The 16,674-nt window shown below is 37.9% G+C and overlaps 1 protein-coding gene across 2 annotated transcripts in view; it reads left to right on the forward strand.

Annotated features, from left to right (window-relative positions):
* The window catches only part of DCAF6 (DDB1 and CUL4 associated factor 6), a 74,875-nt gene that overhangs the window by 47,586 nt on the left and 10,615 nt on the right, over positions 1 to 16,674 (forward strand). Inside the window, exons 11-15 of one of the 2 annotated variants that reach the window (XM_063419247.1) lie at positions 51 to 110; positions 5,588 to 5,693; positions 6,258 to 6,373; positions 7,203 to 7,286; positions 7,441 to 7,726. In XM_063419247.1, the coding sequence (XP_063275317.1) occupies positions 51 to 110; positions 5,588 to 5,693; positions 6,258 to 6,373; positions 7,203 to 7,286; positions 7,441 to 7,726 (652 nt within the window). The remainder of the gene's footprint in view (positions 1 to 50; positions 111 to 5,587; positions 5,694 to 6,257; positions 6,374 to 7,202; positions 7,287 to 7,440; positions 7,727 to 16,674) is intronic. The other variant, XM_063419248.1, reaches the window with a different exon arrangement.

Consider the following 16,674-nt stretch of genomic DNA (forward strand, 5'->3'; position numbering starts at 1 on the left):
GCAGTTCTCTGCTGCTTATGTTTTAAGTTGAAATCTCGTTTTTGTTTCAGATTCTCCTTCTTCAGTGGTTAACAAACAGCTTGGATCCATGTCACTTGATGAGCCACAGGGTGCGTGTGACAGGAAATGCGCTATACCCAGCCATAGCTGATTGCAATGCTTCCTTTTAAAATTGCTTTTCATGATGAGAAACAGTCTAAAAATGCTGTTCATCCACATAAAGTAGAATTCTGTAAGCAGATCTGCTGGAAACTCATTACTTAATGATCAATATGATTGAGTGAGGTTAATTGTTGTTTTTGAAAGCCATCCTAATCTCGATTCTTCATGCAATTACTACGGTTCAGTGTAGGTACAGTAAATGTCTCATGTATTCTCCAGACAGTAAAATACAAAGTAAAATTAATTATTTAAACAGGTTGGGGTTTTTTTGAATGGTTCTTCTTGGGTCAAAGGGCAAATATCAGGATTGCAATAACCTTTAATCTTATAATGCCACATTAATTTCTCTTATCCTTGAGTAATGTGCAGCTTTGTAATTCCTGCATAGTTTGAGTAACTCCAGAGCACCCACTGCACTGAGGTGCATCTTCCCTCTGTATCCCCTTGTCCTTCACCCCTCCTGCTGAACAAGTGCTGGTGTTTCTTGTAGGATCCCTGTGGACTGGGGGTGGACAGAATGCTTGGCAGCTTTCTCTGTGCCCATTATGTGTTGGTCTCCAAACTGTGAGCGCTGATGTGGGCCAGAGGTGACCCTATTCCAGCTGCATCAATGTCATCTGTAGGGAATATTTATGGCTGAGTAATTAAGGAGTGATAGATGCTAATTTAAAAATAGATTGCCGTACACTCTGCGTTATGCTTCCATATCAAAGCGTCTGTAGAGATTTAATAGCTTAAATCCCACAAAACAGCTTTGTCTTCTTTCACATCCTAAACTAGAAAGCCATTTTGAAATTCCACTTCTGAAAAATAATCTGTTTGGCAACTGTTGAGATTATGGCTTACTTTAGGATGCCGGAATGCTGGGGGGAAAAAAAACAAGCTGCACCTTGACATAATAAATTCTTGTGGAAATACATTTTTGTGATGAAATAGCCTTAAAACCTCAGTGTGTAAATTTGCTAATTATTCATGGTTTAGCAGTCTATATCATTCCAACAGTCAGGTTTAGGTGGAAAACTTGCTTATAACAAGTGGCCAAGTTATGCTCTCTGTTCTGAACTCAGAATAAAACATCAGAGTAGAATCAGTTTGATTGGAGTAGAATAACCTAGAACTAACATAGAAAGTCTGTCACTTTCCTAAGATTCTTACAACTGTAGAAATTTAAGAAAACTGGGGGTTTTCTGCATTAAGTTACATGAACTAGGAGATTCCTTCTTATAGAAGCACTTCAGATTTTTTAATATGCAAAAAACCCCCAACCAAACCCAAAATACATTTGCTTTTCAGTTCTCCAGTTGTTTTAAGGCAATGTTTTTCTGCTTTGTTAGCAGCCAGTATTACTTCTAATTTGTAAAACTAGGAATTTGAAAAAGATGCACATTTATTAGGAAATCTTTTGTTCCGATGATAACCAGAAAGAATAATTTTCTGAGATACAGTTGAATTTCTGAAGTTTAACTGCATTAGTTTCACTTCTATTTGAAGTCTCAAAATAGTGTAAGTAGTTAGTGAAGGAAGTTATAACAATTCTTTTCATACAGAGTCACCTTTCCTTCTTATTCCTGCCTTCCCTTAATTTAGTACTGAGTCAGCTGTCTTCTGTTGGACCAGTCTCTCTTGTTGGCATTCATGTTTTAAGACTGGTTTTGGGTTTAAAGATCTTTTGATTCATATTGCTATCACATGCATTTATAATGCCAGCATTGTGACAGTCCAGCAGAACCTGAAAGTCATTCCTGTGTGTACAAAATGGTTTCAAATGGATCACAGTCATCTACACTTGACTTTCAAAAAATGTTTTGGGCTGTGATTGTAATAGTGGAAGGTTGGCCTTTAGATCTAGGATTTTAAGGTACTGCCTGAGTTGGAATGAGTAGAGAGGGAACCCGATGCCTGATTAAATTTCATGTGTTAATCCTTTTTACAGAATTCCTGTTTTTCTGAAATACCCAACTTATTTTCTTCTCTTTGGATCAGTTTTTCTCCCTTCCAGAAGTATTTCTTAGGTCTTCACACAGAATATAGTGCTGGATAGGAATTATTTTGGTTTTTTTTTAATGAGAAGTTCTCTATCCTCTTCTCATGAGGTTGTCCATAGATGAGTGAACAGGGCAGCATTTGAGATGTGGCATACAGGCTTGAAGTTCCTTACAGTGATAGTTTAATTAGGAAATGCACTCTGTAAATTTGTGCTTATGCACTTACTCCTTTATAGTTGAGAGCCCCAAGGTCTGTGAAGTTACACTTGCACAGGTTCATTTTCTAAGGGGAAAAAGTGGGTTTGAGGGTTGTTGCTGTCAGTTGTGCTGTTTGGTTTGTGGATTTGTTTTTCATGTAAGGTTATGAATGAAATTTTGTCTTCAGTTTCCAGAGTGGTAGTTTAAAAGTGCCTTCTTCCTGTAGGCACATGGAGAATGGACCATTTCATGGGAGTGTGCTTTAGACAGGGTGGTTTATAAAATAACTAATTTATTGATAGTTATCTTGAAAATATCTTGTGTTTGGCTGTAAAATTAAGTGAAGTTTCAAGGTATTTTAAGAAATTTTAAGAAATTTAGAATAGAGTTTGGTAAGGTGTTGACAAGCTACAGCTTTCTCTTGTAGCGGTGATTACCCTGCTAGAGTTGGCAACCAGATTAATAAACTGAATTGCCTAAATCACAGAATTTGGACCATTTTCCTCTCCTTCCCTTCATTATCAGTGAAGTAGCTCTGCCCTGATGCGATGAACTTAGTAGAGGAAGAGAACAGAGCTTCATTCTAATTTGGGCAGTCTTTAGCCATCACATTTCTCCCAGAAATTCAGAAATTGAACTCCCAGAGTTCAAGATTTGTAGAGTTTATGTGGCTTCTCTGAAAGAACATTCAGTTCTGTAGGAGGCAAAGCTTATTTGTTTTCTTCACAGAGGCTCACAGTCAGCTTTCATTAGCAGTGTAAATTCAATATCAAATATCGAACCACATAACTAATTCTCTGCAGTTTATTACCAGATTCTTCTTTCATCTGTCTTTTAAAAAGTTTCCTGTTCTTATTAGTGTCTGTGTTATGCCCTAAGGCTACTTGAAAGAAGAAACTGAAATTCCTGTTATTGTAGATTTAGTAAAATGCTATTATCTAGTATGGTTTAACAGCTGTTTCCAGAAACATGTAAAAATAATTTCTCAGTCATTGCCCTCTTTAGTGAAGCCTACAGCAATTCTTCCAATTTTTGGGTATGGACATATATGCAAATTGCTTCCAGAGTAAGTGTAGCCAGTCCTTATGCATCTTGGTGAGATTTTCAGATACTGAGATTTTAAGACACGAAATACAAGCCTGGTGTTCAGTTAGGCTCACTGTAGATAGCAATGTTTGGTTACTTTGATTGGCAGCATTAAGTGGTTTTGTGCTGAAGCCAACCTTGCCCAGCAGTAGGAAGTCCACGAGTACAGTCATTGTTTGGGGGTTGTCTTGGATTATTCACAGCAGGAAATTGTCTGTCTTTAGCTGGGTTCCCAACTCAAAGATCTGTCTTGTCTGTAGCTGTTACAAGGGAGCTGAAGAATTTTCCAGCTCTCACTTTTGACTTTCAGTGTCAGTTCCTGGTGACTTGTGCAGTATGTGGGATCAATCAGTATTTCTACTTGCTGAGGAAGGGATGCCCAAAGTCTGAACAGGCTTTTATAAACAGAGATTTTATAAATCATAGATTGTCAAAACATAGAGGAAGCACCTGCTTATTTAAGAAAGAATGTTACATTTGTTCTATATAGCACTATACAATATTTCCTTACATTTCTTTCTTAGGTTTCCAGTTCCTTAAATAAACTTTCTTTTAATCAGTTTTATCCTTGCTCCACTCTAACAACAATGTAACTGGAACTTTTAATTTAAAGCTATAAGCTTTTCTTTCTGTAGAGTGGGGCCCATACCTTGTGCATTATTAGGGTCATGGTGTAATTGGTTAATTCTCTTTCACATAAAAATAATCTGATTTGTTCTTTCAGGGGTTTTGTGGTATGTTTTGGGTTTTTAAATTTCTCTTCAGAACATGTGGAAGTGCATATTTAAAGTTCTTGAAAACAGCTGATCACTGCTCTGATCCTGTGAGTGGGCTTCTGCCTGTCAGCAGTTTCAAAATATGAGCACTGATTGTTAGGTTAAATTCTAATGTGCTATCTCATAGTTACTATAATTTAATTGTATCTTTAAAATTAAGTATCCTGTGCCAGTATTGTAGCCATTACTGTTATGATAACAGCCTTTTTACTGGGGAAATTTGTAGGCTTGTGTTTGAATGGAATGTCAGGTTTTAACTGACTTCCACAAAGATGATCTGCAGCTTTTCCTTTATTACACTTGTCAGTGTGCTGCCAATACTGCAAGGATATTTATAGTCCAATTTCTGTATTCTATAAACTAAAGAAAGGACAGGTTTTGTCCAAATAATGCTGAGATAAAAGGCTCAGCAGTCGTGAAAAGCAAGGCTGCAGAGGCTTTTACTGGCCATTTGAATACATTAGGATACACTAAATAAACCCTCCCTTGGAGTTCGGAGAGAATGTTCTCTATGAACATTTTAGTATTGCCCAGCTTCAGGACTGATGGCAGACTTGCCATTTGTGGATACACAGTGACCATGAACTTTACTGAAAGGGGATGGGTGGAGGGATGGATGGACGGACGGACGGACGGATGGATGGCACTGAGCAGTTCTGCTCTGAAGGAGCCCATTAACACCCTCAGAAGTGTCTCTGCAGCAGAGGAGTGACCATTATGCTGTGGTTTTCAGTGCCATTCACTTTGGTTGCTTTTGGGCATTGTGAATGAGCTCATTTTGCAAGTGCTCCCTTCTGCTTGCAGTTATTATAATATAAAATAGGGTTTTAAGCATAGAACTCTTGAAACATGAATTTACAGTATTTTTATGACAACTGACTGACAATTTACAGCAGGCCTAAGGCTACTGGTAGTTGTCTGGGTTCTAAGTAGGCAACAGAGTAGAGGATGGTGATTTTTCCAGGCTGATTATGTCTGGATCTCATCATCTTTTTTTTATGTGTATTTGCTAAGGCAAAAAGACTGAATACTACTTAAAAATAATCCTATTAATATATTTGCTATGAGATGGATCTGCTTATTAATGATTATATGGTGTGTGTACACATATCTATCTGAAATTTATTTACTTGCATGTTGAAGGACAGCATCTCCTTTGTTTGCTCTTATAATTGGATATAATTTTTAGACCATTTTTCAAGCATTGCAAATTTGGTGTGTTTACTCTGGAACTTTTTAACTTTTTGCTTGGGCTGTAAGAGATCTTAGACAATATATGAGTTACTACTGCATTTGATAATTAAATTAATCTTCAGAATTAAAGCAACTTTATGTACATTTCTAATGCCTGTTCAAACTTTATCAACCCCATATTTACAGAGAGCGATAAGCCACGAACAGGAACAGGTGAACCAGTTTTAAGTTTGCACTACAGTACAGAAGGAACGACTACAAGCACAATAAAACTGGACTTCACTGATGAGTGGTAAGAACAAGTTAATTTTGGTTTTGACTAGTTCATGATCAGCACATATTTATAACACTTGTCTGGCATAGCTATAAATTATTTTCCCTGTGATTTATGCCTATTTTTAGGTGTATCTACACAATTTTAAGTCACCGTAGTTCTTAATGCATTCAGAACATAAGATAGACATACTTTAATGTGAAATTTATACAAGAGACTTCTTTTTTGTGTATTTACTGTGAATCTCCATAATGCAAACATAATTTGAAACATGCTATTTTCATAAGACCCTGGCATATAATAGCAAGGGTAGTACAGGGATGGAATGGTAGTGCAGTGGTTACCAAACTTTGCATTTGGTATTCTGCAAATGAATCTTTCTGTGACTCAGTTCCTGAGTTGTAAACACTGAAATTAATATTTCTGTGTCAAAGGAGTGTTGATGAAAGGCTGAGATAGCAACTTCTTGGACTGCTTAGGTGTTGCAGTGGTGACATCCTGCTGGTTAGGCTGTGCTGTTGCAATGATCTTACGTATTTACACGATCCTAAATGATTTTCTTTTTCCATGTTACATTGCCAGGAGCAGCACAAATTCAAGCTCTAGAGGGAGTGGAAGTCATTGCAAAACTGAAGGCCAAGAAGACTCTGTAAAAACAAAAGCTTCGGACGAGTCAGGGCCTGATGGGGAGGAAACAAGTAAGATAATTGGAATTTCTAATGCCAAGACAGAAATTCTGCCCTCCTATGTCCCATTGCATACGGTGGGAGAAGGCAGAACACAGCCATAATAAAGCATGAATTTTTTTAGGAAAGAAGACACCAACCTGAGATAGTGGCAAATAAATATAAACGTTAACTTGTCTTTAGTTCTAAAAACGTTATTCTTCTTAGGGGCATGTTGTGCCCAGATTTGTATAGAAAAATAGAACAACTGCACTCTGCGGTCATAAATGAGTGCTTGGAATTTTGTTACATTTCTTTCAGGCTTTCACTGTGTTTTATTAAATGTGTTTGTCTTGTTCAGTTCAGTGCCAAGAGGGCAGTCAAGTCAAATGACTGGTTCCACAGAAATACTTTAAAAAATCCCTTTTAATAGACTGATAACTTCATTTATCTTCAGAAATAATAGTAAGTGTCTGTATTAAGTAAGTATTAAGTGTCTGCATTAGTAAGTGTCTCTTACTCTAAAGAGAGTAAGAGACACTTACTAAAGTAAGTTAGTTCTTACTTATGTAAGCTTACTAAAGTAAGCTAAAGTTCTCATAGCATAGGCTGTTAAATACATTCAGGAACAAGAAATGGTTACATTTTTCTTTGTTAGTGTGTTGACCTGGTCAACTAGATAGGTTTATAGATAATTACTTTTGTGTTACTGATAGCTGAGATTTCAGTAGCGACGTTGACTTTGGAGTGGATTGCTTGGACTGGTTTCTTCTAGGAATGCTGATGTTATTTAGGCTTGCTTACATTAGAGATGTGCATCTAAATTAAATCATGTGGTTTACTATTAAATTGCTTAATTTAGGGGTTCCTGATGAATCTCTCAAGGAAGATGCAAGTGCTGAAGAGCTGAAAAATACAGATGAAGCTGTAGAGACAACAGAAACAAGTATGTATCTGTACTCCTTCAAATAGTTATAAGGAAGAAGAAGAGAATGAAATATGAGCTCAGTTTGCATAATTTAACTTCACCAACCATTTCTAAAATAGACTATAATCTTTAATGGTGTGACTTATTTCCCCCAATATTTGCTTTTTGGCAGTGTCAGATAAACCTGCTCCCGAGCACTCAGGAATTCAACCAGAAGAGAAGGGCCCCGGTGCTGACGCTGCCTCTGGGAGTGCAGAGGAAGAAGCCCCATGTGAGAAGGGTGCAAACCCCGACGCCTGCAGCCCGGGCAGCGACCCCGCCGGCCCCGAGGAGCCGCAGGCCGAGCCCGCGGCCGACGAGGCGTCCACCAGGAGCGCGGCGCTGCAGGAGACCGACGACAGCGACGACGACCCTGTGCTCATCCCGGGGGCCAGGTATCGCGGAGGGCCCGGGCACAGGTGAGGGAACACCTGCCTCTGCTTCCCAGAGTGCTCTGGGATTGGTTGCTTCTCGTTTTTCTTGTTTATTTCTTTGAGTGAAAAATGGAGAGACTCAGGCCTCGTATCCTTAGAGCGGTGTTCTCTGACAACTGGCCAAGAGCTTGATGGCTGGCTCTGGTTTACCTATTTGTAAGATATGTACAGCTGCACTTTCCCTGCAAGCCAGGAAGGCTCTTGCAGCTCTAATACCTATTTATGCTGATCACTTACCTGCCTAAATATTTGCAGTTTATTTTTTGTTATTCTCCCTCTAGTCATAAGTATAGAAAGTCCATAAATTCGGGTACAGGGACCTACATTTCCTTTCAGCTGTACTTTAGGTATTCTGGCAAAGCAAGAGCCTTTTATTGCTGCTATGCAGCAATGGTTTGTTTGTAGTACATATATGAAGACAGATGTGTTCAAGTTTTCAGTATTCTTTTTCTCTGAAAGAGAAACTGTAATCCTTTTCCTTTTGTTGGTTATTAAATATTACTGTGTATGTCAGTAAAAAAAAAGGTAGACTGCTAGCTGTTACCATTAATGAAAAATGCATTTAGTAAGCTTTGTACTTTTTTTTAATATGAAGAGCTGCACATATTTGTTTGATCATTCAGTAAACTAAACCCTTAATTTGCTATTGTTGGTATAATAGCTTTATTCACTAATTTCAAAACTGTAAAATTATTGAAGCAACATTTCTGTTGCTAGACTTCAGACAATACCTTTTTTACTAGCTTTAGATGTAATTTAACCTTGTGTCAGATACCTTTGCTTTACTCCTGTTCAAAGACAGTGCTATTAATTTCTTGTGCTAGCAATGCAAATTCTTCACAGGAATTTACAATATGTGTTCATTAGGAAATCAGGAAGAATTTCGTAGTTGTTTCTGGAGTAGGTTTTGAATAATTTGCACTTAAAATAGAAATCGTAAGCCACCACATTGTCAGCAGTGACAAAAAAGAACAGTCAGTGGTTGTTTATTACAAAGCACAAGTAATTCTGCTCACTAAATGACAGTTTTTATGAAGAAGCCAATATACACAGATTCTGTCTTAATCCATTAACTTTCCATGTGGTACTAAGTATTTGTAGGCAGATATGGAATGGCAGAAATATTTTCCCCTGCAGAGCCAATGCTCATTATGATCCAGTGATTGAAGAGCAAGCTGTGAAAAGCCCTGCAATTTTAATCCCATCTCCATTTTCAAGCAGGGTTCATAGCTTCTCTTCATGCACCATGTTGTCTCTAGGATGTAATGGTTTCTGTAGCAATGTGATAAGAATGACACTTCCCAGTATCACACAGCTGTTACCATTTCCCACTAGTGGCGGCATCCTAAATGAAGTTACAATTTATCTGACATGCTTTCTTTCCTCTCTGTGCAGTGAGATTTCTTCCTGTAACAGTTTATCACCTAGGAAAGATCATTCCACTAAATGAATGATTTAATTAAAATCCTTCATGTAGTCCCCTGCTCCTTTATTCTTCCCCCAAACAGAACCTGAAAAAAAGTTGCTTTGTAGTCAGTGTTGGTTTAGAATTTCCTGCAGGATTTCATTGCTCAGGTTTAGTGCCTGACCAGATCATTTTGTTCTGCTTTTGTGTGTGTGTGCAAGCAGTGAAGTTTTCCAGTTTAACTTCTGAGCATTACATTCCCTCCTATTCTTCAGGTTTTTCAGAGTTTCCAAATACACTCTGAGATACTAAGGAAAAGCAAGACATCCTGTGTGTGCTCAAAGAAATTTGGATTTCCAGAAAGAAAGCAGACACTGATGGTCTTAAAGGCTATAGCCCTAAGCTCTCTTAGTATTTATATTTCATATTAGAGTGAAAGCAACTGGAAGTCCTCTCTACTAGTACTATGGTAGTTGTTATAGCCCAAAATCCCTTTCACAAACTGATCAAATTTATATAAAATCCCCTGTCTCCCTTAACGAGTAGGAAGCTAACTCAAAGCATTGCTGCTGCCTTGGGTATACATGAACTAAAACTGGTCATTTTGTTCTGTGCTAACATTCTGGTTTGATTGAAATAATTTTTCACACCCAGTGCTCATCACTGAATGATGTTTCATCCTTGTCCATTTTCAGGTTTTGCCCCCTTAGACTGAGTGCCAAGTTTTTCTCACTCCTAGCAGTAAAAATTCACGAGCTTCCTGCCATCATGCTGGTTTCTGTCTCCTCTTCATATTTCACTTCTTGCTTAAATGTGGTAGCCCAGCCCCCTGCACTGTTTGGGTTTTGCTGGAGTAATTCTGGGATTGTTACTCTTGGTGTAGAGAGGATTCTCTCAGCACAGTGAGCTGGAGCTGTGTCCTCCTCCTCTTGTGTGTGGCTGTTCCAGTGGGGGCTCGTGGTCAGACACAAGCCCAGCACCCTGCACTCTTTCCTACTTCGTCCTTCCTAATGAATGAGTGTTCCCTTTCACCAGATGGAAGCTCAGAGGTGTGTAACTGGTTTATACTGCTGATTTTCTCAAGTCCATACAGCCCCTCTCTATTCATAAGTTGTGCTGCATGATTCCATTCCTACACCCTGCTCAAGGACCATTAGCAATACATGGCACAAAATTTTCTGCAAATCTGGGGCTCCATTCCACCAGGATGCTTTCTGTAGGCATCTTTTGTCTTTCCTTACTCAGTAAATTGTGTTACCTAACAATTCCTTTACTAAATCTCATTTTTTCAGGTTTATCTAATACTTTACCTTCCAATGTGTCATCTTTTTAAGATAATTAATGGCATTAATATCTGAGTAATAAAGTAGATGTTTTTTTCTCTGTAGAATACTTAGGGGGAGCTGCTTTGGTCTTTTTTTTTTCTTTGTGGGTTTGGTTTTGTTGGGTTTTTTGGGGTTTTTTCTGAGGAAGAAAGACTAGCCTGCAATAATTGTGAACATATTTTATGTAATGAAGAAAAGAAGTTTCCTTTTTCAATAGGACAATAAGAAAAAAAAATAAAAGGCTGTTGTAGCCTTCTGAAACAGAATGCTAAAAACTGTTTGACTAATAAGCCTTTTCCAATATGTAGCATTACTGGCTTTGTCTACAAGCAATTTCTTTAGGCTGTGTTTTCTTGTAAACCAAACAGCTCTTGTTTACATTGAGCAGAAACTCTACAGGTGGAGAAATTCAGATAAAGGAAACTGTCTCACAGTCATTTTCCCACTGTGAAGTACAGCTTTCTCAACTGAAAAAGAAGGGTAGATTTCTGATTCTGAACTCTGAAATCATGATCTGTAGCTTCCTGTAGGAAAAAAAGTGGCAGAAATACCCTTCTGATAGAACTGTTAAACAGGGCTCTAAATAAATTGAGAACTTCCTGCTGCATCTCACCTTATTTTTAGTAAGATGAATGTAGAGTTCAGATTTATAGATAAATCTTTTTTATTTTGCAAATCTAATTGTACAAGGCTTCCATTGTTTGAATATTATTTGAGTACAAATCCAAGTTGTAATGTTTTCAAGCTGAGGGGTTTGATCTTTTTCTCAAATAATCTAAGACTAGATACAAGGGACATAATCTCATATTGTGCATGCTTCTAATCCTCAAAACGTGATGAGGATAGGTGGTTTCTCACCAACTAACATGAAACTGAGCTATCAGGAAGGACTGGGCAAAGTCTGCACCTGCTTTAATATTTTGAAAAGGACTTTAAATAGTAGCAGCAAAATGTGAAGAAATACCATGATCCTTTGGTTGATTGGCTAAGTCAGCTGCATGTTGACTGGGAGTCAGCTAGGAAGAATTTTGACACAGAAGGACATTCTTTAAAAGAAATAATTGAGAATGTGGTATCTGATCTTTTTCAGCAGCATTTCTGTAGCCACTGAGCATCACTGTAGGAATGGTCTTCACAAGTGACTAAAAGAAGCTAAGCAGTTATTTCATTTTTTCATGTTGTTGGGCCAGTCAATGCATGTTCTTTTTAACAAAATGGGTAAGGAAGTGCACAGAATATCTTAAAATAAAAAAAAATAAACCTCTTCTGTACAGCAGAGCAATTTAGCTAGATATTCACCAGAGTAGATAGCCTCCTGTGCATTTTAGGGAATCCCCAGGAAAAGGTGCCTTCTCTGACAAATAGGACATGAGCAGGTCTTTTGGGGCATTTCCTCTTTAAAACTTTCTGGGTCCAGCAAGTTTAGTTCAAGCAGAGTTTGTACCTTGTAATCTGTGGTAGGGAAAAAAAAAATCTATGCAAAATGTTCTTTGTACACAGAGAGTTTTTAATAGATTGATCTTAATTTTTACAAATTAGTCAAAGCAGCTCTCTGAGGGCTGATTTCCTGCTTAAATGACTGAATGAATTTTGTTTGGACTTGGATCTGGGGGCGGAGGCTAAGCCTGGAAAAAGCTACAACTCGTAGGTTAAAATCTAACGAAATAGGAATGTAAAATGGAAATGATGATACAGCTGCTGTGAAGAATTACTGCATTTTATAACTTAACTTTGTGTACTGTTATATAATCTGAATACTATTTTTGCTGAAATCCAAGTAGTCTCATATACTGACTCATACACTGGGAAAGAGCCTTCTCAGTTGGAATTCATAGAGCACATTTTGTAAGAGATGCTAACCTTTGAAAAACATGGTACCCAGCATTTGTGAATGACTTCAGTTGTTATTCCCTTTACTAGATATAATATCAGAGGAACAGCGATAGGTGATAGAATAATGAGGTAATTAATTATTTTATTCCTCCCCTCCTCCTTTTTATTGCCGTATATTGGATTTATCAGGTTCTTGTTTTTCATATCTAACTGGCATTTTAAGAATTGCTGTACTTCAAATGCTATGAATTACAGAGCATATTGCTTGAGTTATATTTAGCTGCATGTGTTGCATGGAAATTGAAAAGAAATGGCAGTGTATACATTTTACAACCTATTAACATTTTTTTCGTGTGCCATAGAAATTAATGGAATTGCAAAAGTGTGTAGTTTGTGAAAAGAAATATCTTTTATTTTTTAATTGAGCTGCTGAGGAACGAGTTATATATTTGCATGGGCTACTGCTGACTTGCTTTGTCTGGTAGTAGAGAACATCCAGTTCTGGACAAAAATATAAGACTACATGGATTAAAAACCATTTATATTTTTTGCCTGAACAAGGTTATGGAACTAAGCATAATTATTATTATTGGAGCTGTATTGGGTAATACACATTTAGCAAGATAGATGCCAAATTTTATACAATATTGCTTTTAATGAAGTTAAATGAAAAAAACCCCACTTGATCTCATATTCTCCATTGAAATACTTGAGGGAAGCAGTTGTAAGAACATATAAGGCAATTTGGATAATTGTGTTTGGCCACATGCCCTAAGAGGGAGAAACTCTCTGCTGTGATTTCAGCCAGAGGCCTCTAGAGGAGAAATGGCCCAAAGTCCTTTTAATGATAAAAATGAACATCTTGGCTTCCTGTGGCTGGAAAGGCAAAGGTGTAGGATGAGATTCCATAGAAGACTTAGCCTGAGTCCTGTATTATAAATGCCTCACGGAAAACGGTGCAGATCTGTATTTCTTTGTCTTATATTTTCATCTTAGCTGCAATTGGAATATCTGGATTTAACTCATCAGCTTTCTTAGAGATTCAGGAATCTGTGTTGTTTGTACTTCAAATTTTACAACAGGCATTCTTTCTATATTCAGGATGCTTACCAAGGAGTTCTTTAGCTCTTCAGCAGAGCCCAGGGGAATATTAGTTTCTTGTTGCTATAAACTTAATATAAAATAAATGATGCATTCAGCACAGAATTTTTTATCAGTCTATTTTTCTCTGCTTTTTATCATCATTCAGCAGCATATCAGGTGAAAATTTAAAATTGTTTTGTAACTGAGAACAGTTTAAACACTGATTGTGTTTGAAAGCTGGGAAATGACCTAGGAGGGCATTACAGTAAACATTTGGTTTTGTATGATCAGCAGTGAAATAACTTGGGCTTTATGGGTAGTGTCAGTGTGCTGTTAACAGGATGGCTTTGCCTTTGGTGTTGAGCTGTCTTAATGCTTGAAATTTGACAGCAGCATTAAATCTCTTCCACGGGTTCAGAGGCTCCTAAAGGAAGTCATTAATATCAGAAATATAATCAATGTTGGCATTTAGTCAAGGAATCTATTTGAATGTGGTGGTTAAGACAAGCCTTTGGAATTCTTGGGCAGGACAGTGGTAGCTGGCAGGTGGATTCCTTTAGAGGATCAATGAAGAAATGACAGACCTGGATCGAGGTTTGCTGCAGTGGTTTAGATGCACTGACAAAAATAATATCAGAGTCATGGAATGCCCTGAGCTGGAATGGACCCACAACTGAGTCCAACTCAATTGGACACCCCCAGGAATCCCACCACATGCCTGAGAGCATTATCCAAATGACCATAAGGCACTGCAGAAATAAGATCTAAGTTAATGGTTAATAAGCCTTAGGTTCTCTGCAGTTGTTTTGTATAGGGAAAATAATTCAAAGAAGAAGATGGTAACGAGCGGATAAAAAACAAGATGTTACCATCAAAGAGCTCAAGAGAAGGAATTAGAGTTTGTGGTCCTCAGCAGTGGTCCAAGAAGAAGTCTCTGCCCCAGGCAGGAGCTTGGGGGATGATCTTTAAGGTCCCTTCCAGCCCAAAGCTGTCTACTGTGAAAAAGAGACTGTGTCTGTATGTGAGTACATTGGGAAACTGGAGGAGTGACAAAACCCCTCCGTACTGAAGGAATCAATCCTGAGCTTAATACTCAGTGCAGAGCTGAGACAAGAGCAGTGGAGCAGGGAAGCAGCGAGACGTGAGCTGTGCACCCAGCTGGGCTCGGGACACTGACCATTATCAGTCTGGGGTAATGGTGTTTGGAAGAAGCAGGGTTATCTCAGGTACCAGATGAGTTTTATGGCAGCCACTACATCATTGTACTTTAACAAACAAAGCAGTTATTTAACTGTACAAATTGTACAGATTCTTCTCTTTAAAAAAATCCTTGTTACACTTCAAACTTCTAAATATACAGAAAACACCCTATATCTTATAGGGTGTTTTCCTGACAACTTATATCTTTTAAGACTTATGTGTATACATATTTTCCATTTCTCTCTATTTATAATATATAGCTGTGGATCAGTTTGCATAATGGGATTTTAGTGGGTTTGCTTTTTTTTTTCTTATCTTGAACCTGTGTTAAAGTAAAAAAATATGGCTTCACTCCTGCATCCTATTCCATTCATCTTGGGCTTAATTTAAATGGACTTTTGATAATTAGTTACAGCAATTAACTTTGAGGACCTCAAACCTGGCTAATCATAAGGGGAAAAGCAGTGCTCTGTGAATACTTCCTAGAGCTGTACCCATTGATGTGTCGACACAATGTGCATAAATTCCATTATCTGACATTTTGTGCTTGGTAGAGCAGTTTGGGAGGGAAGCAGCAGCAGCTCTCAGCCAGGCTCAGCTCAAGCTGAACCTCAGAACACTTCAAATTGCACAGCACACTTCTGCACCCACTGATGCTGCAAGTGATGAGGTTGCTATCTGTGTTTGTGTTGGCAAAGACAGTAATTGCTCCTCACAAATACAAACGAAAGCAGCTACGTCAGGTTTTAAAATTCTTGTGCGTGTATGACTTTAAAAAATGTATAGAAAATCTGTAGTTATCAACAAGTAATACATCTCAGAGAGAAGGCTTTTTCCTGTCACGTTCTCTGTTCTGAAATGTCACTAAATTGGGCTCAGATTTGTTTTCTGGAGCAGACTGGCCTCTGCCATGCTCTTGCTTTCTGCAGGGCTCGATCACAGTATGACTGTTAGAGCCGTGTGTGCTTGGCTGCCTTCTCCCTGGTGAGGGTAAATTGACTTCATCGACTTCACAAGGCAAATAAATAGAAATACACTCCTGCCTTTGAAAATAAGGCCCCAAATGAGGAGGTTAAATTCAGAGCTCCATTTAGTTGCAAGACAGTTTTAACCAAAAGTTGCTTCTGTGCTTCTGCTCTTATTTAAACATGCATGATTCTGTTTGCTGAGTAGTATTGAGGGGTTTTTGTAATGTCTGCATATTTCAGCCTAGGGGAATGGAGGAGAGGAGATTTTTGTAGAGACGTTTGGATGAAAAATTGTGCAAAAATTACTTTGCTTTACCAATTAGCTACTTTAATACCATCTTCTAATCCCAAGACTTGTTACTGCTGTCCAGCAGGTAACCCTTCTGAAACAGCTGGCCAAGTCTACAGCTCTGTCAATCCTGATGGTGTTTAACTTCCCAGCCTCTTCACTGCGCATCTGTAATTAATTAATGTGAATAAATGCACCAAAATTACGAAAAACAATTGCAATAAATGACAGATGCTTTTCTCACACAAATCCCATCTTTTTTTTTAAAAGCAAGTAAAACCCCAGTCTGCACAAACAATGGTTTAAAGTTTCTGTAAGTGTTTGATGCAGCCTATCATGTGCATGCCACCCTTTTTACTTTATGTAGAAGCAAACTGGTGAGGAGCAAAACTCAGTGATCTTTACAGTAGATAAAGAATGTAGGCTTCTTTTTTTTTCACCTCTGTTGTATGAAGATGTTGTGAAGGGCCCTCTTAAATCCCTCTTAAAACTTGGCATATTATAAGGACTAACTAAAAAATACAGTGTATTTATTTACTCTAGTATAAAAAGGATGAACCAGGAAATTGCCTAAGGATTGAAAGAATAGAAACTTCCTTCCTCTCACCAAAGAAGTAGCAGTGAGAGTACCTTAAAATTCCCCTTAAAGTCTAATTTTTCTGGTGCTGTTTGCTAGGCAAATATGTAAGAAGTATATTATAATATATAGCACACTCTTAAGTGGCTCTATTGGCTGGTGCTTTCAAAACTCTTCTGGTTTCTATAAAAAAAGTATTAACATTTATTTTGAAAGCTTAGCTGTATTAGGTGATCTGTCTTAGTAAAACAGT

This window comes from Prinia subflava, chromosome 25 (genome assembly GCF_021018805.1).
Source record: "Prinia subflava isolate CZ2003 ecotype Zambia chromosome 25, Cam_Psub_1.2, whole genome shotgun sequence".
Classification (NCBI taxonomy): domain Eukaryota; kingdom Metazoa; phylum Chordata; class Aves; order Passeriformes; family Cisticolidae; genus Prinia; species Prinia subflava.